At 40.5% G+C, this 26,977-nt stretch overlaps 1 protein-coding gene across 8 annotated transcripts; it reads left to right on the top strand.

Moving 5' to 3' along the window:
• Window positions 1-200: 200 nt before the first annotated feature.
• On the top strand, window positions 201-8,211 carry SLITRK2 (SLIT and NTRK like family member 2). Of its 8 annotated transcripts, none has more exons than XM_012467096.2 (5): window positions 201-399; window positions 2,863-2,925; window positions 4,216-4,269; window positions 4,392-4,537; window positions 4,780-8,211. In XM_012467096.2, the coding sequence occupies exon 5, from the start codon at window positions 4,811-4,813 to the stop codon at window positions 7,346-7,348; it is 2,538 nt and encodes an 845-aa protein (XP_012322519.1). In that variant the 5' UTR covers window positions 201-399; window positions 2,863-2,925; window positions 4,216-4,269; window positions 4,392-4,537; window positions 4,780-4,810; the 3' UTR covers window positions 7,349-8,211. The 8 variants fall into 8 exon arrangements, with proteins under 8 accessions (XP_012322519.1, XP_012322514.1, XP_064216857.1 ...); XM_012467091.2 differs by having other exon boundaries at window positions 341-399; window positions 4,768-8,211; XM_064360787.1 differs by lacking the exon at window positions 201-399 and having other exon boundaries at window positions 788-2,925.
• The last annotated feature ends 18,766 nt before the right edge of the window (window positions 8,212-26,977 follow it).

Genomic DNA, 26,977 nt, shown 5'->3' with positions numbered 1-26,977 from the left:
CAGCGCTTGTCAAAGAAATGGAGCAGCGGTTCCTTTGTGGGCTGTAACATCCCCGTCCTGGGTGCCCAGCCCGGATATTTGATCTGCGGGGTGACTGATCAGTGAGGGAGAGGGGCCGCGATCCCTCCCTCCGTGCCTCCCTCCCTTATTCCCTTCTCCTCCCTCCCGCCTGACTTCCCTCCTCCCTGTCGCCTCCCCTCCTCCTTCTTGCGAGAAACGTTGCCCGTTGGCTAGCAGCTCCGGTGGGGATCTGTTTGCCCTGGGGGCGCCGCCCGCGCTCCCCGCGGTCCTCTCGCTCCCGGGCTGCGCTAGTCGGAAGCAGTGCCGGCTCCAGTGCCTCTCCGAGTCGCAGATGCTGAGGGCTCCTCCGGGGGACGATCTGGGCAGCGCGCTCGCCGGGTAAGTTCTGAGCGCTCAGGGACGCGGTGGCGACGCGGCCAAGGAGCCGGCTTTCTCCTCGGTCCGTTGCCTTTCCCGGCCACCTCTCCTTGCGAGGGGGACAGCGTCGCGAGGCTGGGCGCGATCCGCGTGAGGCAGCTCGCTGGCGGCCGCCCTCTACCCTCAATCCCCACTAGGGATTCCTCATCCCCGGACCGTCCGCGCGGGCGTGGTCGGGCACGGCGCGTCGCGTAGCCTGGTGGCACAGGCTGCCAGGGAGGCCCCACGCACCCGGCGTGAGCTAGAAGCCTCCTGTCGGCCTGCACTGTCCAAGCCCCGAGGCGAGGGCAGCCCGAGTGGACGTCGCGGCTGTGGAGCCACATGCCGGACACCGCACCAGGCGTCTTGCAGGTAGGGGCAGGGAAGGTAGGGCTGCGCTGACGGCAGGTGCCCAGTGACTGGCGATCGGGGACGCTCGGAGACACCTGGTATTCCGGAAGCGCCCTTCGGAAACGGGATTCGACCCGGCTTTCGGGCGGTGAGTGTTTAGAGTAGGAGGCTGCGGGTAAGCAGTGCCCCCACTCAGGCCTCCTGGACTCTGCTTAGCCCCCTCGTGGCCTGATGGCCGGCGGGGACGGAGGTGGGCTGAAAGCCTGCCGGCACCACCTTGTCCTGTGGAAGCCTTGGCGACCTGAGCCAGGCTTTACTCGGATACATAGGCGACGGAGTTCTTCTTTAAGCCTCCCTCGCCTCAGCAAATACAGGGAGCGTTTTTCTGATTTTAATGACCGCTGTTGCCTCCCTTGGGGTTCCAGTTCACCCCAACCTTTGGCCTTAAAAGCCCGCTCTCCTTAGCGGGGTGCTGCAGCAGTTCTTCAGAATGAACTTGACCAAATGAAACTTACTTAAAGTGGTTATTGCGTTTCAGGCTGATTTGTTGCTAGTAACTACGTTTTGGAAAGCGGCTGTGGACTCTCAGGAACAGGCAGGAAGGAAGACCCCCTCAGGGTCCCGGGGTCCCTCCCCATAGTTAGATTACCAATGAATTTCCTTGATTCTGTAGGTCTCAAGAATTTCATGAGCCCCCAACCGCCTCCAGCTTTATCTCTCAATCTCTCTCCTCTCTCTGAAATTTTTAGCAAAAATAATCTGCCCTCAAGGAATCTTGAAATCGTCATCAATGTGTTGAAGGAAATTACTGTATCTGAGAACTAAAACTAGTATTTGTTGTTTAACTTTCAAATACATTTTTTAAAATAAAAAGCATACCTTTAAGTAAAACACCACCCCCACTATTTAAGTTTAAGTAGATGTTTAATTCATATTAAGCAGTAGTGTGCTTTCTGTAAAGATGATGGACTGGGACTCATAATCCCTGGGTTTTATTTCTAATTGTAGTTTCTGGAGTAAGTCAGCACTTTCCCTGGTTGAGAAATGACCTCATCTGTAAAATGAACCTGACTTCTAGGGTCTTGTTCAGCTCTCACACTGGCTTTTACTTTAGTTAGATATTAACATAATAAATGTTTGTTGAATGAATGACTGAATGAATCAATCTTATTGCTCTAGGAACCATGTGCTTTTAATATTTGGAAATACATAGAAACAAATGCCTCCTTTGCTAGGAAAGGGAGCTTAATTCTGCTCCCACTGCATCAGACTGCTTCTATCTAATAATGCAATTGCAATCCAGAGTGGGAGGCCATCCGCAGGGCTGTCCCTCTGCCTCAGAACTCATCTTAACTTTGCCATATGGTATAGATATAGAGAAGGAAAATTTGAGTCCCCAGAAGGCAAGCATTTTGCTAAAGGCCAAACAAGAATTAGAGGGTAAGGGGGCTGCTGATGCCTGGTCCAAGGCTTTTCTTGGAAGAGAAAGGGAGAAAGCCCAAGAAAAAAATGCACAATGCACGGTAGATCACGGAGCTACAGGTTGCCATAGTGCCTAAGTTTATAAACTACCCTGGCTCTTCCTGGAGAGGAAGAAGCTTGTATAAAGTGAACAATCCTAGGACCTAGGCTTAACAAGGAAGGAGAAGGGGAGGAGCAGGGGGCAGGGGGCGTTCTGTTCTCAAGTGGTTTGTTATATCTGTGCGTTTGTCTATTCCACATTTGGCCAAGCAGTGGGAACCTGGGAAAGTAAGCTGAAGCGTTTGGTGGACACAAACACAGGCACATCATTTGCACAATTCTTTCACCCAGGTTATTTCATTCCCCCCTTTTCCAGACCCATCTCCCTCTTCCTACTAGAGGCAACCCAAGGCCTTTCCAGGCAACAGCAGACATGATTTACCCCTTGTGAATTGCCTCCACAATGAAAGACTCTTGGGTCCAAGGAATTGTAAGATAATTAGGGAGAAAATAGATAATGAAGGCAAAAATCCAACACCTAGCTGTTAGCAATGCTCTGGAAACGTTATTTCAACCCGAATTGGATGTCAGAGCTGGGAGGGCCCACATAGTCTCCCTACCCCCCTTTTGCAGATGGAGACAGGAAGATCCAGGAGCTAGTGACACATCTAGCAACAGAGCCAGATCAGAACCCAGGTAAGCTGGGTCGCAGGCCAGGACTCCTTCGACATCTCCTCTCTTCCTCAGGAGCCAGTCTTTCTGTACCAGCTTCCTCTTTTCTCCTAGCTCCCCTGCCCCTGCAGCCTGGAGGACTCAACCACCCTTCCCTTGGCTCCCACTCCCAGCTGAGGCTCAGCCTGGCAGTGCTTTTCTGACACCCACTTCTTTTCTCCTTCCTCCAGGCAAGAAGCGCACGTTTAAACCTCATTATCTGGCTAAGTATAAACCTCAGGGAGAAAAGGGTTTTGTTTTTGTTTTTCTCAGTCTATAAGCTAACGTTGAGCTGACTTTCAGAGTCCAGGCAAATATCTGTTTGGTGGGTCACCACCCAGAAAGGAATTCTCCTAAGCACTGAATCAAGGCCCTGTATGTAAAGCATAAATCCCCTAAGAGAACTCCTCGCCCTCCTACACAGACACACTGGTGCATGCACACACACCCCACTCTCTGCATAGAGAGCATCTGAGCTAGGAGCTGGCAAGTGGGGCACCAGTCCTGTAGCAAAGAGGCACACCACATGCGCGCGCGCACACACACACAAAGACACACACACACACAGACACACACTCTTACACAGTTCTCCCTTGCTTGGGAATCTGGGATAAGAACCCCCCACGCCCACCCCTGCCCTCCATAGGTATTGTGTAGGTGAGAGAAAGAGGGAGGAGTCAAAGAGAACACAAAGAGGGGCCGGAGGAGGTGCCAGCCCAAGAGCAGGGTCCCTCCTTGAGAAACCCCTCTGCAGGAGCGTCTCCTGCCACCAGCCAGGTTGGAGGTGGAGTAGTTCAGAATCAACTGACGCAGCCAGGAATTGAGCTTTGCAAAGCCACTTGCAAGGAAGGAAAGCATCTGCCCAACCCTCCCCCACCGCGCGCCCTGGATCCTCTGCCTGCCCCCTCCCCTGTGACGTCACCCTAGTCCTGTCCCAGCTAGCCTGCAAAGCCTCTCAAATTCAAACTGCTAGACGCACTGCTGCCGCCGCCACCGGATTGGAAACGCGCGCCCAGGCTCCGCCGTCGCCTTCGCCCCGCGACCGGGCCAGCCGGCTCTGCGACCTCCCTACAGAATCGCACCCCAGTCCCTCCCTGGCAACTAGGCTTCCCTCCGCTCTAACTCCCTCCGCCCCAACTCTCCTCTTCCGCTCCTGCCTCCTGTGGGATTTTTAATTTCTGCACACCCCCAGACAAATTAAATCAACCAACAAAAAGCAGGGCATCCCCCCTGGAAGCAGCGTCTCATTGTACCTTGTTCTCCCTCTTCCTGAAGATGCTAAACTCCTGGTGGACTGCAGAGGAGCGGGGCTCTGTCTTCTCCTGATGTGTGAGTACCCCCCACCCCGCGATGTCTTTGCCATCTCTATCCCCCTTCTATCCCTGCCGCCAGCTCCCTTATTCCTGATTTTCCCACCCCTTCTTTGCGCTTTTTTTTTTTTTTTAATAAAGCGATTGCGATTTCTGCTGGAAGCCCAAGACGGGCGAGCCGCCCGAGATCTCTTCGAGATACCCCAGGGGAGGAGGAGATGGGCAGGATTTAGTAGGACAACTCGGTTACTAATGACTTGGCTGGCTGCGACCCCCTGGGAAATCAGGTGCAAGCATGTGTGTTCCCGGGGCGCGTGTGTGGGTGGCCTCGGGGTGGGGGAATAGGGAGCGGAGAAAAGAAACCGCTTTGAAAAATGCAATGATTTCATTCTGCCGTGTTGCCAACCCCCTCATTCTCCCTCGCTCCCACTCCGCCTCCTTGCTTTACCATTTTTAATCGGGCTTCCTTGTTTCTTTCTTCCCTGCACCCACTTCTTTCCCCTGCCCCCCACCTAAGGTTTGCCTGTAGGTACCTGAGTTGACACCGAAGGTGCCTAAAGATGCTGAGCGGCGTTTGGTTCCTCAGTGTGTTAACCGTGGCCGGGATCTTACAGACGGAGAGTCGCAAAACTGCCAAAGACATTTGCAAGATCCGCTGTCTGTGCGAAGAGAAGGAAAACGTACTGAATATTAACTGTGAAAACAAAGGATTTACAACAGTTAGCCTGCTCCAGCCCCCCCAGTATAGAATCTATCAGCTTTTTCTCAATGGAAACCTCTTGACAAGACTGTATCCAAACGAATTTGTCAATTACTCCAACGCAGTGACTCTTCACCTAGGTAACAACGGGTTACAGGAGATCCGAACGGGGGCATTCAGTGGCCTGAAAACCCTCAAGAGACTGCATCTGAACAACAACAAGCTCGAGATATTGAGGGAGGACACTTTCCTGGGCCTGGAGAGCCTGGAGTATCTCCAGGCCGACTACAATTACATCAGTGCCATCGAGGCTGGGGCATTCAGCAAACTTAACAAGCTCAAAGTGCTCATCCTGAATGACAACCTTCTGCTTTCACTGCCCAGCAATGTGTTCCGCTTTGTCCTGCTGACCCACTTAGACCTCAGGGGGAATAGGCTAAAAGTAATGCCTTTTGCTGGCGTCCTTGAACATATTGGAGGGATCATGGAGATTCAGCTGGAGGAAAACCCCTGGAATTGCACCTGTGACTTACTTCCTCTCAAGGCTTGGCTAGATACCATAACTGTGTTTGTGGGAGAGATTGTCTGTGAAACGCCCTTTAGGTTGCATGGGAAAGATGTGACCCAGCTGACCAGGCAAGACCTCTGTCCCAGAAAAAGTGCCAGTGATTCCAGTCAGAGGGGCAGCCATGCCGACACACACGTCCAAAGGCTGTCACCTACAATGAATCCTGCCCTCAACCCAACCAGGGCTCCCAAAGCCAGCCGGCCGCCCAAAATGCGAAATCGTCCAACTCCCCGGGTGACCGTGTCAAAGGACAGGCAAAGTTTTGGACCCATCATGGTGTACCAGACCAAGCCTCCTGTGCCTCTCACGTGTCCCAGCAGCTGCGTCTGCACTTCTCAGAGCTCAGACAATGGTCTGAATGTAAATTGCCAAGAAAGGAAGTTCACTAATATCTCTGACCTGCAGCCCAAACCTACCAGTCCAAAGAAACTTTACCTAACAGGGAACTATCTTCAAACTGTCTATAAGAATGACCTCTTAGAATACGGTTCTTTGGACTTACTGCATTTAGGAAACAACCGGATTGCAGTCATTCAGGAAGGTGCCTTTACAAACCTGACCAGTTTACGCAGACTTTATCTGAATGGCAATTACCTTGAAGTGCTGTATCCTTCTATGTTTGATGGACTGCAGAGCTTGCAATATCTCTATTTAGAGTATAATGTCATTAAGGAAATTAAGCCTCTGACATTTGATGCTTTGATTAACCTACAGCTACTGTTTCTGAATAACAACCTTCTTCGGTCCTTACCTGATAACATCTTTGGGGGTACGGCCCTCACCAGGCTGAATCTGAGAAACAACCATTTTTCTCACCTGCCTGTGAAAGGGGTCTTGGATCAACTTCCGGCTTTCATCCAGATAGATCTGCAAGAGAACCCATGGGACTGTACCTGTGACATCATGGGGTTAAAAGACTGGACAGAACATGCCAATTCCCCTGTCATCATCAATGAGGTGACTTGTGAATCTCCTGCTAAGCATGCAGGGGAGATACTAAAATTTCTGGGGAGGGAGGCTATCTGTCCGGAGAGTCCAAACTTGTCAGACGGGACCATTTTGTCAATGAATCACAATACAGACACACCTCGGTCTCTTAGTGTGTCTCCCAGTTCCTATCCTGAACTACACACCGAAGTTCCACTTTCTGTCTTAATTTTGGGATTGCTTGTTGTTTTCATCTTATCTGTCTGTTTTGGGGCCGGCTTATTCGTCTTTGTCTTGAAACGCCGAAAGGGAGTGCCAAGTGTTCCCAGGAATACCAACAACTTAGACGCAAGTTCCTTTCAATTACAGTATGGGTCTTACAACACTGAGACTCATGATAAAACAGACGGCCATGTCTACAACTATATCACCCCACCTGTGGGTCAGATGTGCCAAAACCCCATCTACATGCAGAAGGAAGGAGACCCAGTAGCTTATTACCGAAACCTGCAAGAGTTCAGCTATAGCAACCTGGAGGAGAAAAAAGAAGAGCCGGCCACACCTGCTTACACAATAAGTGCCACTGAGCTGCTAGAAAAGCAGGCCACACCAAGAGAGCCTGAGCTGCTGTATCAAAATGTTGCTGAGCGAGTCAAGGAACTCCCCAGCGCAGGCCTAGTCCACTATAACTTTTGTACCTTACCTAAACGGCAGTTTGCCCCTTCCTATGAATCTCGACGCCAAAACCAAGACAGAATCAATAAAACCGTTTTATATGGAACTCCCAGGAAATGCTTTGTGGGGCAGTCAAAACCCAACCACCCTTTACTGCAAGCTAAGCCGCAGTCAGAACCGGACTACCTCGAAGTTCTGGAAAAACAAACTGCAATCAGCCAGCTGTGAAGGGAAATCATTTACAACCCTAAGGCATCACAGGATGCTGCTCCAAACTGTTGGAAACAAGGACATTAGCTTTTGTGTTTGTTTGTGTTCTCCCTTTCCCAGTGTAAACGGGGGACTTTGAAGATGTTTGGGAGATGGGGTGAAGTAATGATATCGCTTTTGCAAGTTTTCCTTTAAATTATTTCTCTCTCGTTCTCCTCCCCTCCTTTTTTCTCCCCTTCTCTTCTTAGGAACGATCAGTGGACCTGAATGTTTCTGTAATGCATTTCTTCATATATTTTGCTTATGGTTTTGTTTCTTTTTTCTTCTTTGTTTTTCAGTGTGGGAGTGGGAAGAGGATTATAGTGACTGAAGAAAGAATAGGCAAACTTTGCAAATGAAAATGGATATTCAGTGTATTTTGTAGAAGATCTCCAAAGATCTTTTGTGACTACAACTTCTTTTGTAAATAATGATATATGGTATTTCCATCTTCAGTTACCAAGTATAGCCACTGGGCCTCACTACTTTGTGTTAAAGTGCCTTCGCACTTTAAGTACATTACTTAAATGTTGCTTTTAGCTTTGATAAATTGAAACTATTTTAATGTGTTGTATTTTTGAAATTGAAAACACTGTAAAATAGATCGATGTGTCAGCTATATTAAGTCAACGTGCAGTTTGCTTGAGTTATAGAAACCAGCCTGTCAACAAATGATTCTAGTTCTAGGACTTTGTAGGCTTAACTATACGATATTTCCTTTCCTCTGGGTTTGTTTTAAGTGATTTTATTTAAGTCAACTAAGGGGATTTAACAGTGGACTAGAGGTAATAAGCCACCTCAGTCAGGATTAATAATTCATTAATAAAATATATTTAACCCAATATCAGAGTGAATTGAGCAATTAATGCCCTTCCGTAAATCATTATTTTACGCTAACATGGTGAGTGTTTTAGATTATTTTCCTAATTAAAAGGACATGACACAGCTGGTAGTATATTTTTCTGCATTGATTAGATATTTTTATATATTTAAATGAAAAAGTCTGTATTTCTAACTTTTTAATTGAAATTAATATTTTTTCTGCCTATTGAAACATTTTCTATAAACACACACCAGTAGAGGCCGCCACACACCTCATTTAACAAAGACATATGAGCCATTAAATACCTTAAAGGAAGACTTTATGGGTGAGATTAAATCTTCCCAAGTAAGTTCTCTGCAAAATTTAAGGTAGCAGAGATAAAAACATATACATTACTTTATATTTATTTTCGATCACAGGTTAGACTCACAATCCTTCTCAATTTTAACACTTTCGGACAAAACAGCATTTTCCTCTTGAGTTTAATTGGAGCATGAATGGGGTGCTATCAAATCACGTACTATTTGCGTCTCCAAAGATATTAATAGTTATCTAAACCAAGACAGGAAGCATCTTTTTCCTTCTGCCTTCTTTAGGCATGTGTAACTTGGAGTTTTCCTTGTCAGCTTGAGCAAGATTTTCGTTTTGGTCTTAGCATTAAAATGATTTTAATTAGCCAAGTCTATATAACATTTATGAAGCCTTATTAGACTGTAAATAATTTTTAGATGCAAACATTATTGTGTGATTTAAACAAACAGCCCTTCTTTGCAACAAAAAATAGTTTTGTTTTGTCTATTGTAAATCCTTATGCAACTGGGATGGTGATCTGCATATAAAGTAGTTCAGCTTTTCAATTCCTTATTAAAGCAAGTGATGGTGTCTGAAAGAAGCACACTGTTTCCTTTTCATAAATAGGTTACTGCACATAATAATCCTTTATCATCATGTGGAGATTGAAGTGGATCCTGATAACTTACTTTTAAAGCTTTAAAATTACTAATAGTATATTGTCTGTCACTATAAACAATTCGTGTAATAGGCTTTCAATTAGAAATTTCTTAAATCCAAATTACTTGGACTAATAATTACTGGTGCAAAATACTTGTTTGTAAAAACAATAGAAGGTAATTGTGTAGAAATAATCATGTAAAGGGCATTCAAGAAGAAAATACCTTTGACCACATAAAATCTCTGAATATCTACAGTGACAAGCTAACATGCTCATTCTTTGATAACAAGTGATAATTACTATTTTGATCCATTAGAAGAAAGTTGAAAATGGTGGGCTGCAATGATCTATGAGAAAGTTAATGTACAGATATTTTACATTTCGCAGAAGAGGAGCTAGAATATTCTGCTAGTTGAATTTGGAGATGACTCCGGGAAACCATTTCATCTTTCAGTGAAGTATTTATATATAAAAGAGTTTCAAAAACTCTTTCTGACTGCTCTCATTTGATGCAATGATACATACAGAATACAGAGGTAGGTATTTTGGGAAGTGATTATGAAGGCAAATTTGCATATATGTTCTGTTAAGATCTTCTCGGGCTTAAATTATGTGACTAGAGCTCTTGATGCAGTGATTCCACTTAAGTGTTTATTTTTATGTTTCTGAAAGTAAAGCCATTCCTATAAAATGCCATTGTCCATAGGAAAAAAAAACTCATTAAGCTTAAAGAGAGATGATACCTTAATATTAATTTACTTACAAGATTTTAAAGATGCTTCCTGGAAGAACTAAAATTTATAAACTCTTGCCTAATAAGTATGGTTTAATTCTATATCCTCTTGCTTGTTAGATTTATATTTTATTTGCAGTAGATTTTTAAATGTAATTCTTTGAACGTAGTCCAGACTATTTTATTTGAAAGCATCATACACCATACCCTTCGAACCTTTATTTTCTAATGCAATCATAAACACTTTAATTTTTATTAACTCACTAGCATTCCCACTGATTATATTCTGTTTTGCTTTATTTGCTCAAGCACTTTCCACCATATTTTATTTTAGGATTTTTATTTTTATCTTCCACAGCTGGATATTGCTATTTCACTTTTATTTCACATGCAGCTTTAAGAGGTATGAGCAACAGCACAGCAAAATGGTTCCAGCCTACAGAATGTGGTCTCCCAGGGCCCTGCCAGGAACAGATCTGTGTGTCTGGCCCTACAAATGAAAAATGGTAATTCCCTTCTATTTTAGCTCTTAATTAGTTGTGTTCACTGTTTCCGAATATACCTGTGGCTAAGTTTTTTTTGAAACACTCAAAAGTACCACTTCTCGGTCTGAACACAATTGCTAAGAGCCTATTTCGGCTCTGAACTTTGGTCAACCTGTGTGCCTTGTTAGTTCTCTCCAGCAGCTGGTGAGTAAGGAAATGACCCTTCAATTTCCTCTTCTCTTTCCTCTGACCTCTAATGTGACTTAATTTTTCTTAATGTCTCCACGTCATCAAGGGCTTAATAATTTATGAATTTTACAAAAAGCATTTAAGGAACAAGAGACAGGTTCTGTGATTTTTCAGACTCTGAAAATTCATTTTGATTGTACATATTCTGTAAATATACTGTATTGAATGCTAGAGTGAAGAAAGCTTTCCAGACAATTCTCCCAGTCCATTCATTTCTTCATTCATTTGTTCACTCAGTAGTTATTGAGTGTTTATTTCCTGGGTGCCTGGCTCTAGGCTATGTGCTGAGGCACAGTAGGCAGGATCTCTACCCTCCTCACAACAACCTCTTCGCTCTCCACCCCACCCCCTACTACTTACCCTCACCCTGGCAAGGAGCTTAGTGCTAATAAGGGAGAATCTTAACTGAATAGCAATCACCCAGACTAAACAGTGGAGACAGTAATGCAATACAGGAAGTTAAGTTTTTAAAGGTGATTCTGTGCAGTAAGGTATAAAAGTGATGTATAATAAATAGTCTAGCTATAGTCTAACATCTCTTTAGAATTATACAGTTAAAAAGGAAAAAAAAAAACACCAAAATAAGATAAAATAAAACAAATTTCTGCAAAATAAGGCCCAATATCTTGGCCTAAAGAAAGCTATATACTTGTACTATCTAAAGCGCTACTTTGTAAAGATGACTATCAAGATTGTAAATACAAAATTTTAAAATGTACTTAAATTTTCTGGAGAATATCCATGTTTCAGAAGGAATATTTACTTTCTATTTCAGTGGCTTGAAATAGAACATTTTGGCTTAAGTGTCTTTTATCAGTACTTTGATAAGACACCTTAATCTTGAAAGAGAAAAAAATTAAGTACTGTATATAGGTGTAATTTGTTTCTCACAATGATTGTGCAAAAAGTCACGTGTAAATGGAACTTTTGTAAATCAAATTGTATTTTAAATGCATTAGAGGAGCTTCCATTTAGAGGAAACTTGTGAATTCTTTCATAAACTGTAAAACCATTTTATAATACAAATAACCATTCTCTAATTTATCTGTTTTGTATTTTTGGATTTTCAATATCAACTTTGCTTAAAACAGAGCCCACCTGCATAGTAACTGTGTTTTGCCAAGGCTGCTCGGACTACCAGTTTCTTGGTAGCTAAGGGCTTGTGTTTGAAAGTCTGCTGAAGTTTGGTGTGAATTAGGCTATCGAGCAATGCTATGAGAGCACAATAGCAGTCCTGAAGAGTCCAACTAGCCAACCCATTTCAACACAATTGAACACAGGACTCTTCTGCTCAGCAGCATCTCCTTTCTCAGATATGGCCACATTACAGTAGTGTGTAGAATGACTCTTTTATTCATATTCCATAAAGTGTTTAGAGTCACAGGTTTTATAATAAAGTATGTTATTATGTAAACATATTGAATTGCATGTATGTTGAAATTTTTCAGCGGTACTTTAGCTTGAAAGTACTTGTACAAATACTGTTAGATTTAGTTGCAAATAATTGTTCTCAAGTTATTGGAATAAATGTCAAATGAAACAAGTTCTTGTGTAAATAGACTTCTGTGCCTAATAGTGACATTGTTTCAAAAAATAAATGTCATAGTTTGGGCTGTTATGAGGCAAAATGAAACATTGGAAATGTGATCAAATGATCTTGGGTTTTATTGGATAAATTGTTTACATAGTTACTTTATGTGTAATTAGCTTTCAGTTAATAAATAAATGTTCACTAACAATGAACATTTAAATTAGTTAGAAAAGATAACTAGAATCTATAAAGAGGAATGAATGACATAATATCATTGGGACAGTTTTCTTTGTCTTGATATGCTTACAGATAAAGGCTTTGATTCTTTATATGATTAGTTTACATGTTTAAGGTAAAATGAGCTTTATAAAAGCATATCTTAATACTTTTCCATGACTGTCCATTAGTATTGGACTTAAAAAATTACCAGTAAACAACAACAAAAGCAATTCAAATAGAGATGCCTCTCTAAGTACTGATTAGGTCTGCTGATTGCTTACTCTCCTCATCAGACACAGACATACATCTACACCAAAGCCAATTGTTTTTTTATTACAAATTTTAGACTAATACCATATGCGACCTAATACATTTGTATTTAATAAAACAAGAGACTGACATACAAATCCAAGGAATAGGAATTATGAGTTCAATAATAGAAATTCCATCACTATATTCCTAAAAAGTAGAGTTAGAAAAAATAATGAGAGAGAAAGGGAGGGGGTTCATTTGTTCCTGTGATTATGGTGATATAATGGCAAACTTACTCCTTTGGCTATTTACATTTAGTTGAATATTAGAGTGTATCTGCCAGGCATGCTCTAAATCACAGATATATAATGTAACAAAGGATTTGAGATTCCTGTGGGGACATGAGGACTTAAAACAAATTATCCTCTCCTAGGATTACCTATATATGCACAATATATTTAGTTTATTCATGTAGCTTTCATAAGGTAGCTGAAACAATTGGAATAGCCACATTCTAAAGTGTTTTGCTAAAGGAGAACTGGTGCTAGTATACCAGATTACTAGATCCCTTGACAGGATCATTTGAAATGGGAATAAAAGTAATGTACAGCTCCCCATTCTGAACACATGTAATATAAAATATTAAGTTCCTTTTATGTGCCCGTTGATACTAGAAAAAGAGCATCAAAATAGGCTGGGAACAATGGCTCATGCCTGTAATCCCAGCACTTTGGGAGGCTGAGGTGGGCAGATTACCTTAGGTCAGGAGTTCGAGACCAGCCTGACCAACATGGTGAAACCCTGTCTCTACTAAATACAGAAAATTAGCTGGGCATGGTGGCGCATGCCTGTGATCCTAGCTATTTAGGAGCCTGAGGCAGGAGAATTGCTTGAACCCAGGAGGTGGAGGTTGCAGTGAGCCAAGATTGCACCATCATACTCCAACCTGGGCAAGAACAGAGAAACTCTGTCTCAAAAAAAAAAAAATATATATAGAGCATCAAAATAGATTTTATCAATCCTGGTTGGGGTGGAAAATGTGCCTCATTCATACTTCTCTGGGCAAAAACTTTATAATTACTTATGTATCATTTTTGTTAATTTTATTTTAAATTATTTTATGTTTCCTGTCAACATTTACCATAAAAAGAACATTTAAGCTAGTTATGTGTCAGATTGTTTCCTAGAATTTTGGGACATTTCGATCTTGGCAGAATGTGGTCCACAACAGACAATCTAAGTTACTTTCCAGCTCACAAAGCAACTATCAGGCAGACAAGATTCCTGATGGACTATACTCTGGGTAATCCTCAGACAAATCCCTCCCCTATCTGCCTCTTTTTCTTTTATATCGTTAACACCTGGCATAGTGTTTTGGACCATAATACCTAACTCTCCAATAAATATTTCTGTTTAGTGAATAAATGAATGAATGGGTGAATGAGTCTGTGGTTCTCATATAAATGCTGAAGAAATGGTTGAAAACTAGAGGATCTAAGTTTAAAGCATAATTGCAATGAATTATCAGCTGTTCCTGGAAGTCTTACATTATTTTGTTTGAATATTTTCAGAACTTTATGAGACACAAGCACGCGCGCGTGCGCGCGTACACACACACACACACACACACACACACACACAGAGAGAGACACATACCCCATGAAGATGGCAGAGAAGTGTAGTAACATATAGCCAAGATCTAAAGTTAATTACATGAAGGCAGGCCCAGTTTTTTAAGTGATACTTGGGTCTGTCCATCGAACCCAAAGATTTCATTCTAGAATTAAAAGTAGCTTTACTGCTGCTGAGCTATGAGATTGTCTTGTCATTGGCTTTTGGAATTGGGACATTCTGAGTTAAGAGAAAATGCACTCTCTGATGAGCTTGAATGATAAATTCTTCCAGAGCTTATCATTTAGTTTTTATTACGGCTCTATATATTTGATTGATTTGTTTCTTATGTCTTCCAGAGAGAAGAGAAATTATTTGAGTTAAAAAACCATAGTAAATCATATTTCTGTCAGAACAAGATTGTTACATACAGTTCAGTTTAGACAAGATAAGAGCCTACAAGTGGTATTTCACAGTGAAGAGTCCTAAGATCTGAGGTTCTGGCCTTAGTGTGGCAATAAAGCTGTACAGGTAAGTCATGGTTCTCATTGGGCCTCAGCTCCCCATCAGGAACAGTGTTGGACTGGATGAACTCAGTGGACACATTCAACCTTGGTTCTCTGTAAGTTTAGGTCTTTGGAAATGGCTGTTCACACAAAACAAAATAGGGATTGAGACAAGTACTATTTAAGCCTGAAAATCTCTTATACATACCTCTGTTTTCATTTTTCTACTTTGGATATAGCCCTATTCTGATTTTTTTTTCCTACAGCATTCAAATGCACAATTTATCTTGGGTTAATCTCTCCTCCCAAGCTTGACTAAAAAAAGTTTAAACCATTTTTCTTACTTCTTTGTAAATCACAAAATCCTACTGCCTTTTTGTGTGTGTGTATGGTGGGGGGGGATTGTGATGGGCTTTCTGTTTATCTATTTTTCAAGGAGTTGTCTTTTTTATGGATAAGTGAATTTAGTTATCCCCTGTGATAATTAAACAAACTAAACTATGAATCTATCTAAAAAGACCACATTATCATATTTCAGGGAAAATGGCATTTTTCCCCCATTTACTGGTTTATCACCCCACCCTTTTAACCAACACTGCCAAGTTTCTTATTATTAAGGAGACTGACAGACCCTTGGACAACTTAGTTGAGTTTCAGAAATTCAATGATTCATTCCAGTGAGCAAAGCTCTTAGCTGACAGGAGGTATTTGGCCTCTTCACCATCATAAACTTCAGTCATAGTTTTATTGCCAGACCAATGTGTCTCTATCTGCTCATATAGATTTTAACTGGAAACAAAGAAATAAAGCCCTCAATATTGTAATTTTCATCTGACATGTTCTCATGTAAGAATAAAAAAGAGGAAAAATGTATCCATTCAAAAAATTTCTCTGCTTTCCAGAGGTTTCTGAGGGGCTTATTAAAGGCATTAGTGAATGAAAAGAAATCAAACAACAGTTTCCTGTGTGTTTTTCTGTCATGTTACAGAAGTTTATTAAAAAGGCAGTGTGAGTTATCCTTGTCCAAACCCCACCATCTTAAAAATACATTTAAAAGGATGTCACTGGAGTACTAAAGACCTAAAATGTGATTCCATTTCAAATATTTAACTTGAAATTTTTGAACAAAATATATTTTATTTGCTAAGTTGATCTCTGAAAAGCAAATATATGTTAAGTAATAATCTGTGTAAGTCAGGGTAGGGGTTTGCTGAAATAATTCATGAATTTTAAACTGCATTTATTTAGAGTTTGCTTCGTGCAAATTCATCAGAAAATTTTTCAGTTCTACTATGCAAAGAGCTCAAATGTTCCAAAATTTTAAAAACAAGCTAATTTTCCTGCTCTTACAGACTAAAAGGAGGAGAAGTTCTGTCCGTATTGATGTAGTTTGTTTTTCTTTTTTTTTTTTTTTTTTTTTTTTTTTTTTTTTTTTTTATATATATATTTTTTTTTTTATTGCATTTTAGGTTTTGGGGTACATGTGAAAAACATGCAAAGTTGTTGCATAGGTGCATTCATGGCAGTGTGATTTGCTGCCTCCCTCCCCCTCACCCATATCTGGCATTTCTCCCCATGCTATCCCTCCCCAACTCCCCTCCCCGCTGTCCCCCCCACTCCCCCACAACAGACCCCCGTGTACAGTGCTCCCCTCCCTGTGTCCATGTGTTCTCCTTGTTCAACACCCACCTATGAGTGTGAACATGTGGTGTTTGGTTTTGTGTTCTTGTGTCAGTTTGCTGAGAATGATGGTTTCCAGGTTCATCCATGTCCCTACAAAGGACGCAAACTCCTCATTTTTAATGGCTGCATAATATTCCATGGTGTATATGTGCCACATTTTTCCTGTCCAGTCTATCATCGATGGGCATTTGGGCTGGTTCCAGGTCTTTGCTATTGTAAACTGTGCTGCAATGAACATTCGTGTGCATGTGTCCTTATAGTTGAAATCGGGCACTAGACAAGGATGCCCTCTCTCACCACTCCTGTTCAATATAGTACTGGAAGTTCTAGCCAGAGCAATCAGACAAGAAAAAGAAATAAAGGGTATTCAATTAGGAAAGGAGGAAGTCAAATTGTCTCTATTTGCAGATGACATGATTGTATATCTAGAAGACCCTATCATCTCAGCCCAAAATCTCCTGAAACTGATAAGCAACTTCAGCAAAGTCTCAGGATACAAAATCAATGTGCAAAAATCACAAGCATTCCTATACACCAATAATAGACTTAAAGAGAGCCAAATCAAGAACGAACTGCCATTCACAATTGCTACAAAGAGAATAAAATACCTAGGAATACAACTAACAAGGAATGTAAAGGACCTCTTCAAGGAGAACTACAAACCACTGCTCAACGAAATAAGAGAGGACACAAACAGATGGAGAAACATTCCATGTTCATGGTTAGGAAGAATTAATATCGTGAAAATGGCCATACTGCCCAAAGTAATTTACAGATTCAACGCTATCCCCATCAAGCTACCAATGACCTTCTTCACAGAACTGGAAAAAACCACCTTAAACTTCATATGGAACCAAAAGAGAGCCCGCATAGCCAAGTCAATTCTAAGCAAAAAGAACAAAGCAGGAGGCATCACACTACCGGACTTCAAACTCTACTACAAGGCTACGGTAATCAAAACAGCATGGTACTGGTACCAAAACAGAGATATAGACCAATGTAGTTTGTTTTTCAATCGGGATTTCTGAGTTTCTCTGTCGGGCAAAATCAAATATACAAGGATGGATATTTGTACAAAGACAAAGTCAAGTCTTAGAAAGAGAGGGGTAAACATATACTTTCTCAAATGATTTATAACAGAGGGCTAGGAAATAACACATTTCACAAATTCGTCTTGCTGTGCCTGTCCAAGAGAAATCCTTCCTAAGCCCCGATCTCTGAGTAGGAGATAAATATTTTTGCTACTTGAATAAGATTTAAAATTTTACTGGGTTCTGTTTTTTTTTTTCTTAAATCACACTGATTCTTTCTTGTTTGCTGACCTGGGGAGGATCTGAGGACAATGGGATTTAGCCTCCACTTTTCTGCGAACTCTCTGTGTGACACTGGACCAGGTCCTTCCATTCTCGGAGCCTCAGTTTTGTTTTTGTTTTTGCTTTTTTTTTGTCAGATAAAGTAGTTAGGTTTAACCTTCCAACTCGATAAAACAGTTCAATAAAAATGATGCCATTGGAGAAAACTGTAATCCACTTTAATTCATTGAAAATAGTAAATCATTCTCAAATTTGACACATTCTCATTAATGACAAATTATTTTCAACAAACTTCACACCTGTTCTCTGACACACCAGTGAACACATTTTGACCAGAAGTTCTAACATGCCTTTTTGCTTAAAAAAGGCCTCATGATTTTACTTCCCTCATTCTTATTTCAGCTCTTAGATATTATAATTGTATAAATCTACTTACACAAAGAGTATGAGTAATTTCTGGTAATCCTTATGTGGTAACAGATTGTCTCTAAAAATACAATTTATGCAGTGCTCACTGTGTGCTGAACACTCGAGCAGATGCTGTGCACATCTAAAACAAATCCACAAGTGTTCCTGCAGGCTGTGTGTGGGCTCAGCCCTGGGGCAGGATGCTGGGGGAAAATGGAAAACTCAATAACCACTGAATCTCCCTCAAGGACCCTGTATGTGGGGGAAACACAACATATACACTCGAAATAAGACATGATGCCCTCTCTTAAGGAATTTATAGGCAAATTGGCGAGATGAGCCACCAATCCTTCAACCACAGGCTATCCCAAAGCTGAGAGGACAGATTGATTTTTTTGTTTTTTCTCTTTATGCATCTTTCTCTTCTTATATAACATTACATCTCAAAGAGCTAATCGTTGAAGAGGATGTGGGAGGTCGGGATCAGTAAAGAAAAGGGTCAATATGGACTAGACCGGCATTCTCTGAAAAGGCTGTGTGAAGCAAGCAGAACACCAAAACAGCCTTGAATTGAAAAAGGCTTGGGGAATCGGCAAGCTTGAAAATGTAGGGACAGAAATATGCATACATACAACAGTGACAAGAATACTACTGGCTGAACTTGCCTTTTCATGGTTCTGAGAGCCAGGAAAGGAAACTTGGCCTTGAGTCCAAAAATAATGGAAGGTTCTCCAAGCAAAACAAATGCTACTATTAATATTTGTATGGGTTCTTATAAAACACATTACATGTATTTCTATTGTTATTCCTTGTCATCACCGCTTGAGATTGTTATATCTGTGTTAGAAGGAGGAAACTGAGGTTTAGGAAGTTTTAGGGCTTGCTCCACTGACCCAGTGACTATAGGGAGAGGCCAGGTCAGCAAGAATAAGCACAGATGAGTGTTCCAGAGCAGGCACTCTGGAGCCATCATGCCCGGGTTTGAAACCCAGCTCTGTCACTTACCAACTGCGTGACATTGAGCCAGTCATTTAACTTCTCCTGGGCTCGGTTTTCTCATCTGAAACAGGGTGACAATGATTATATATAACTCACAGTGTGCTTTTGAGTATCAATGAGTTAATACTTGAAAAACAAAATATATTTGTTGTACAAAACAGAAGATGCCGAAGGGATAATTTGAATCTAATTATGACTGACTTTTTACCCACGTCCGTCTACTCCATCACTGATTTTCACTGGATAAACAGAGACGCATTGAGTTGTCTGGCTGAAAGAGTGATCTGAGCATTTGGGCAGAGAGGAGACTCGGTTCTAGGAAGTTGCTATGGTAATTCAGGGATCAGGAAAAGAACCCCCGCGACTGGGGAAATGAAGAGAAGACAGAGGAAACTCTGCTTCTATGTTCAGCCACAGGCTATCCACAAGCTGAGAGGACAGATTGATTTTTTGTTTTATTTTTCTCTTTTCTTTATGCATCTTTCTCTTATTATTTAACATTGCCTCTCAAAGATCTTTCCATAGAAGCATAAACAGAACTATTGCCTTTAATAGCAGCTTTTGCTTTATTTTTTAAATTTTTTCTTCTTTCTTTCCTTCTTTTCTATTTATAGACAGACAATAATTGTACATATTTATAGGGTAGTGCATGCTGTTTCAACACATGTATACATTGTGTAGTGATAGAATCAGGATAGCCAGCATAATCATCACTTTAAATATTAATTTCTTTGTAGTGATAACATTCAAAATCCTCTCTTCCACCTCTCTAGAAATATACACTGAATTGTTATTAGCTATAGTCACCTTGCTGTCTAATAAAGCACCAGAGTTTATTCTTCCTGTCTGGCTGTATCTACACCTCTCGAGCAACCTTTTCCAGCCTGCAGTTCTCCCTACCCTCCCCAATCTCCAGGAACCACTATTTTACTCTCTATTTCTATGAGATCAATGTTTCCAGATTCGACATAAAAGAGAAATCATTCAGTATTTATCTTTCTGTGCTGGGTTTTCTCAATATGATGTCCTTCAGGTTCATCCATATTACTGTAAATGACAGCATTTCATTCTGTTTTATGGCTGAATAGTATTCCATTGGGTGTATACCGCATTTTCTTCATCTATTCATCCACAGATTGCCTCTGAGGTCAATTCCTTATACTGGCTATTGTGAATAGTGTTGCAATGAACATAGGATGATATATCACAGATAAATCTTCCATACTTCGATCCCATATACTCCTTCAGATATAAACCCAGTAATGAGATTGCTAGATCATGTGGTAGTTTGATTTTTAGTTTTTTGAGGACTCTGCAAGTTATTTTCCTTATGGCTGCACCATTTTATGTTTCCACTAACAGAGCACAAGTGCTCCCCTTTCTCTGCATCTTCTCCAGCACCTATTATTTTCTGTCTTTGATAATAGCCAGGCTAACTGAGGTGAGGTAAGGTAATAACTCATTGTGGTGATGATTAGTGATACTAAACATTTTTTTTCATATACCTGTTGGCCATTTGTATGTCTTCTTTTGAGAAATGTGTTTTCAGGTCTTTTGCCAACTTTTTAATTGGATTACTTGTTTTTTTGCTATTGAGTTGTGTCAATAAGATTGCTTTTTTAGAAAGTCATATTTAGTAACATATCCATCTTTTATAATCAGCAGATACTAAGCATAATAATATTAGTATTCTCTAAGGAAAAGGCATGAAGCAAATGGATTTTGAAAAAGGACAACTTTCTTCATGGATTTTTAAGGAAGAGAATCTTGAAGGGGTTTGATTATTAAAGAATAAACCTGAGGCCACCTGAGGAAGAATTTCAGTCTTACACAAGATTAACATGGGCCATGGAGGCCTTAGATACGTGCAGGACCAACTTCACAGGCATACGATCTGTGCCATTACTCAGAGCCTCAAGCTTAGAAGGGTCTCACACTTGGTTTAATGCTCTGCTCCTCTGATGGTTCTTGAATTATGAATAACTTTGGAACAAGGGCCTCTACATTTTTAGTTTTCACTCAGCCTCACAATTTATCTAACCCTTCCTGGGTTTATGACACCTGTGGCTCAATTAACCTGCCACAAATTCCTCTTGCGTAAGGCAGACCTACTTCAAATAGGACCATTACCTTCTGAACATCCCACATCCTCTCGTTTTTCTGACTGCATGTGTTGTACCACATTGTCCTCTCAGACAAGGTAGTGAACTAAATGGAAGTGTGGATGTTTCTCTTTTATACACTCTTTAAATACTCTCCTTAGACGCTCTTTATTCACAGTTTACTTGCCTTTTTAGCTAATTCAGATTGTGTGTGTGTGTGTGTGTGTGTGTGTGTGTGTGTGTGTTTAAGGAAAGTAAAGCATCCTATGCTAAAGCAGCAGTAGTGGGGGGCAATGCAGCATTTCTGTTCTGTGTAGAGCCTGTTATTATCTCAATGGTGTAGAGCTGTTCAGAGTAGCTGGATGATTTTGCAATGTAAGAAGAGCAATTTGGTTTTTGTAGGGCAGGTAAAAAATGGCTTGCATTATTTGAGGAGGCTTTGTTGGAAAGAAATTGTGTACTTTTAAAAACTCTCCATTTACCTCTGTCACCTATGCTGTGGCCGCAAGAATAACTTCAAGTGGGGCCAGATTTTACTCAGCAGAGCAACTTTAAAAGGAAAGTAAAAAGAAGGGAGCAGAGTTTTCTTCATTTAAGAACATAAAGAAACAGGAGCATTTTGAGGAGAAGAGAACTTGGAAAAGTTGACACAATACGTTTGAGCAGGTATAGAAATGATGAACTCCTGATTCACAGGATGGATATTTTGGTTTTGTTCTATTGCTTCATTGTAGATAAAATTGTTTTCAAAAGGCTTTGAGAATTTCTATTAAATGGCACCCGGCTAAGTTTTCTAGTAAAACTCCTTAAATAGTAAATGAAGAAGGTCACATTAGGACATTTTTGTACAAGCAAACACTTCCCCAATGCCCATGCAAAGATTTCTAACAAGCATTTGAAATACACATAAGAGGAGCTCATAGGCAAACCTCACAGCTGCCTTTGAAGCTGGCATGTTTGGAACCCTGAGCCACTGGATCGCATATCAGTCTTCTGTTTCTATATGACCTAAAACCATGTGTCTCACTCGGAATGCAAATGAGTGAGTCATAGGGACAGCATTGTCTTTGATTTATGGGTTTGGTCTTTTTGACCGGAAAACACATCAGTTATTGAAGGGCTGTGTAAGCGTTGTTGTGACTTGGGCAGTTCAGACTGTATGTTGGGCTCCAGTTAGGGCTTACATTTATTTATTTACTTTTTAAAGAAAAGCACTCAGGACATTGTCCATTGATTCCTTAATCTGACAAAATCCCAATAGTGCCAAATAGTGCAGAGGCCTCAAGCCCTGAAGAGGGATAGGCTGTATCACTGGGTCGGCTGCTTTGTTACTTCAAGCACGGAAGGGTGGATTCAGGCACCAGAAACCTCTTTCATTGAGCTCTGGGACTTGTCTGATGGCTACAGATTCAGAAAGCTTTGAATCTGATTTAGATTCAACTGCTAAAAGTTGCTGAATCACAGTAGAGAGCTAGCTTGTGACTTATAAAACTTCTGGCATTATTTGTTTTGTTTCATTTTGTTTGTTTTTTTCCCTAATAACCTTAACATTACTGAATTTCATTCATGATTGCTACAAACAATCAAACCAAGTAACGATTATGGAAATAAACTTTAAAAGCCGATTTGGTGAATAAGTACATAGCTCTCTGGCTTAATTCTTAAATACACAAATCAAGAATTCCTTATGTTTATTTTTAGATATCCCTAGAACTGGTAGATTAAAAACTGCAGTGTGACTTTTTTTTAAAAAACATAACATATCTTATATTGCCAAGGGCTATTTTTTCTATATGTAGTAATGATATCAAGTCTCTCCAAATCTGTCATCTACATTGGACAAAAATGGTCCTAAGACTAGTCGTGATGTAAAAACGTACAATTCTGTCCCTTACTTTAAAAATTGTTCCATCATTCAAATAATACTAAAATGAACCAGTGTATTAAATTTTAGATGAAGATATTTGCAGTCTTGTTAATTGCACAATTTGCTCTTATAGCCGGCAACTTTGCTTTTAAACCATGCTGCTGCAAGATGGTTGGAAATCTCACCTGATCTTCATAAAATTATAAATATCAACCACAAAATATGAAAATACATTCCTTCTCATGTTTGATCAGAAGTCTGGATAAAGTAACTTGTTTTTTTTTTTTTTTTTTCATATGGTAAACACTGACAAGAGCAAGTGGGGGAAGGAGATTGAAATATGAGTTATCACCTTATTGTTCCTAGGGACAAAGAAAAGGACTTTTCACTCCTAGCTATTATGCAACAAACTTTTCTCAACGTTCTCATTTGTAATGTTCTCTGGAGTGTAACATCTGTCTCTAAAATGTTTAAGCTAATGCCCACACATGCCAACTTAAAAATGCTTTCCCATTTATTACATTTCCTTTTCCCAGACCTCTGGTAAACTTAAGAGGTCTCATTGTACTATATGGAAATAAAGAGATTCCCAAATGGAGAAAAAAACTGTTTGCAATGCTGACTAACGTCCATAGCCGGGGGAAATAATTAACTCATTAACTCATTCATTCATTCATGTAACAAACATTTATTAAACACTATGCGGAACTCCAGCTCTAATCCTCAAGGAGTTCACAATCAAGTGGTGCAGAAAGTCATGCATAAAACGAATGCTAATGCAGAGTTGAAAAGGCCGCGAAAGACGAATACACAGAGTACCTTGAGAAAACAGCGGAGGCAGCCACTAACTCAGTCTAGGTAGGAAGACCTAGCAAAAGTGCACTCAGGGAAGACATAGAAGGATGAATGGAATTGTGTTGGCTGAAAAGGTGGAAAAGAGAACATCAGGCTCAAAAACGGAGACCTGTGCACCAGACATCTGGTGTAACTACAGCATAGGATGTAAGGGGAGAAGAGAGAGACTGAGACTGATATGGTAGGCTGCAAGCATATTGTGAAGGGTCTTAAATGCCACTCTAAGGAGGTTGACATTGTGGGTTTAAGTTGGGTAGTAACATGATCAAATTTGTATTTAGATAAAATCATTGTGGCGCCTTAGGTTCATTATCCAAGAGAAAACAGAAGTGAGAAGAATAATTTAGAAGTCAGAACAGTAGCTGGAGCAGCTGAAACTAGGCATATGGAAGTCCTAATGAGAAAGAAAACTGAAAAATTAGAGAACCTATTATCATTTATCTTTACAGGATGAGAAAAAGGGAGAAGTCAAATCCTTCTAGAATCTTATATATTTCTAGCATACAGGATGCTCACATATATTTGGCTAAAGCTTTGCATAATTAATAAAGTCTCATCATAAAAAGCATTTACTAAGTTAATATCCCCATCTGTGTGGAATTCCGAAGTACTTATAAGAAACATAAATATTTTTGCTTCTGAATATGCACTGAAGCCTTTTGTAGAAAAGTGAAAAAATAATAGCTATACTTCCATGAGAATTACCTACAAATGCCCCAATTAATGAATGTGCTAACACTTCCTCCATATCATGAACATTCACTGGTATCTGTTATTTAGTATGGGCATGTAGGTAGTGACTATAGAAAGGTATACATTCTATATGGCATATAGAAGCTCTGCAACATGTGAAATTATTGGAAGCCTGAGATTACTTTTAGAGGGAAGGTCGATACGGCTTGAATGTCAGTCATGTCTTACACACAGCAATAGTTGGAAAGCATTCAAGTAGATAATTATAATTTAGTTATGACTTAAATTTGTCTTTTTTCCAACTTTGTTACTTAACGGGGCTTGTGTATGTTACACTGAAAGCGGCTTTCCTAAAACCTCTAGGTCTGTTATGATTTCTTTATTAAATGATTTCTATGATGTATTCATGATGTCACTAAACCAACATTCAAGTGCCTACACCTCGTGAAGCTCTGGAATTCTGCGTGGACAAGGCAGATGAAGTGATGATCCATATAAAGGTCAGAAGGATGTGAAAAAACACTAGCTGGGAATATATTCTTTGTTTGGTTTTAAATCACAGCCATGAAGTTGTCCAAAAAACTGGTGCCAAAATCATTCATTTATGCAACTGGTATTTACTGGGCACTTCCTCTATGCTGGGCACTGTGTGTGGGGCTGAGCAAATAGTGGTAAATAAAATAGACGAGGTTTCTGCTCTCATGGAGCTTACTGTCACCTAGTGAGCACTTGAAGTACAGTGTGCTGGGTGCTGGCCTAGGGTTAGCTAGAGACAGAAAGTTCCCAGAATGTAATGGACACTTGAGATTTATAAGCATGGGTGTATGAGAGAGAGAGAGAAACAGAGAGAGACAGAGACAGAGAAAGACAGAGACAGTGAGTGAGAGAAGCAAAGATATGCTTACCTCAGTTTTACCTAAATATTATATTCTTGCAGTCATCCCTGTAAAAAAGCAATAAAGAATAAAACAGGAAAGAGGGGAAAGAAATAGGAAAGGTACACCTCTTCCCTGAAGGCTTCAGTGATTCGTCCAAACGGAACTGACTCCTCCATAATTACGCCTTTTGATTCTGGACCATTGTTTTTTCTAATTTATGAGCATGCTTTTTCTTGATGCTCTTAAAAATAAAGAAAATCCCATATAATAAAAAGTCACTTTTTAATTTCTACTTTTAGATAAATCAGGGAAGATCTTTAAGGTTTGTTCTTTCTAAATGCTCTTACAAAAAAGTATTTAGCAGAAGGCTGTGTGAAGACTGAAAAAAAAGATGAGGACTGTGACTACTTCAAGCTTCATTGTCTTTGATTATTTATGCTCTTGTGTCTTCACCTTTGCCTTCCATGTAATCAGCCTCATCCTGTAGAAGGCTAGAAGATGCCGATTACATACAAGTCACAGGATAATTTAGCCTTTTGACCTTCCTTGAGCTCTTATAAATCTTTCCACTGCTGGGAAGCCAGGGTTTTGTTCTTCCCTCGGCAACAAAAGGCTGTTGCTTATGAGCTGCCTCACACAGCAGCAGAAAGGAAACAGTGAAAACTGTGTGTGAGGCTGTCTGGGGGAGGGGTGGCTGTGACCTTGGCCTTTCTGAGAATGTGGGGAAGAGGAACAGTTCCCATTTTCCCAGTGCTAGCAGTCCTAATTATGCCAGAAGTGATGTTGGTGACAAATTGGAATGCAGTTATCAGTTGTGAGTGTAAAATAAGGAGGTTGGACAAGTTGATCTCAAAGGCGCTTTCTGGCTCTCACAGTCTAGGATTCTAAATATGTCTTAAGAATGATAACTTGAAAAGAAAATTAAACAGGCCAATCAATTAAGCTTATGCATGAGAAGCACCCTGGTGGATATTGGTCATTCACAAATCAGAGCTGTGGACAGCCTCTCCTGCATCCAGATGTTGAAGAGGGGTGGTTCAGTCTAAGTTGTGCTAAATAAATATGGAGATCCTGACCACCACACTACATAAATGAGGGGTGCTCTGACCTCACGTAGAAAGTAAGCAGACAGGAAAATAATTTCAGCATTTGGTTTCTCTTAATATAAGCCTGAGAACATTTCACATTTGTAATCACATAGCTGTTTAAAAGACTCCTAACATTCAAGATGTGCGTGTGTGTGCATGTGTGTGCGTGTGTGTGTGCGTGTGTGTGTGTGTAGGGGGTGTTTCAGGAAAGATTTTCTGAAGTATTTTTGGTGATCTTATTCAACAAACTGATATTTGTTCTTCTGGCTTCTGCTTAGGATACCGTTAAATAGCATTTTTTTTCCTTATTTTTTTTTTTTTTTGAGAGGAAGTCTTGCTCTGTCACCCAGTGCAGTGGTGA

The sequence above is a fragment of the Aotus nancymaae genome, unplaced genomic scaffold, assembly GCF_030222135.1.
Source record: "Aotus nancymaae isolate 86718 unplaced genomic scaffold, 86718_ANA_hifiasm-v0.15.2.pri h1tg000004l, whole genome shotgun sequence".
Taxonomy (NCBI): domain Eukaryota; kingdom Metazoa; phylum Chordata; class Mammalia; order Primates; family Aotidae; genus Aotus; species Aotus nancymaae.
The sequence above is the reverse complement of the archived record's forward strand: the minus strand, read 5'-3'. Positions and strand labels throughout refer to the sequence as shown.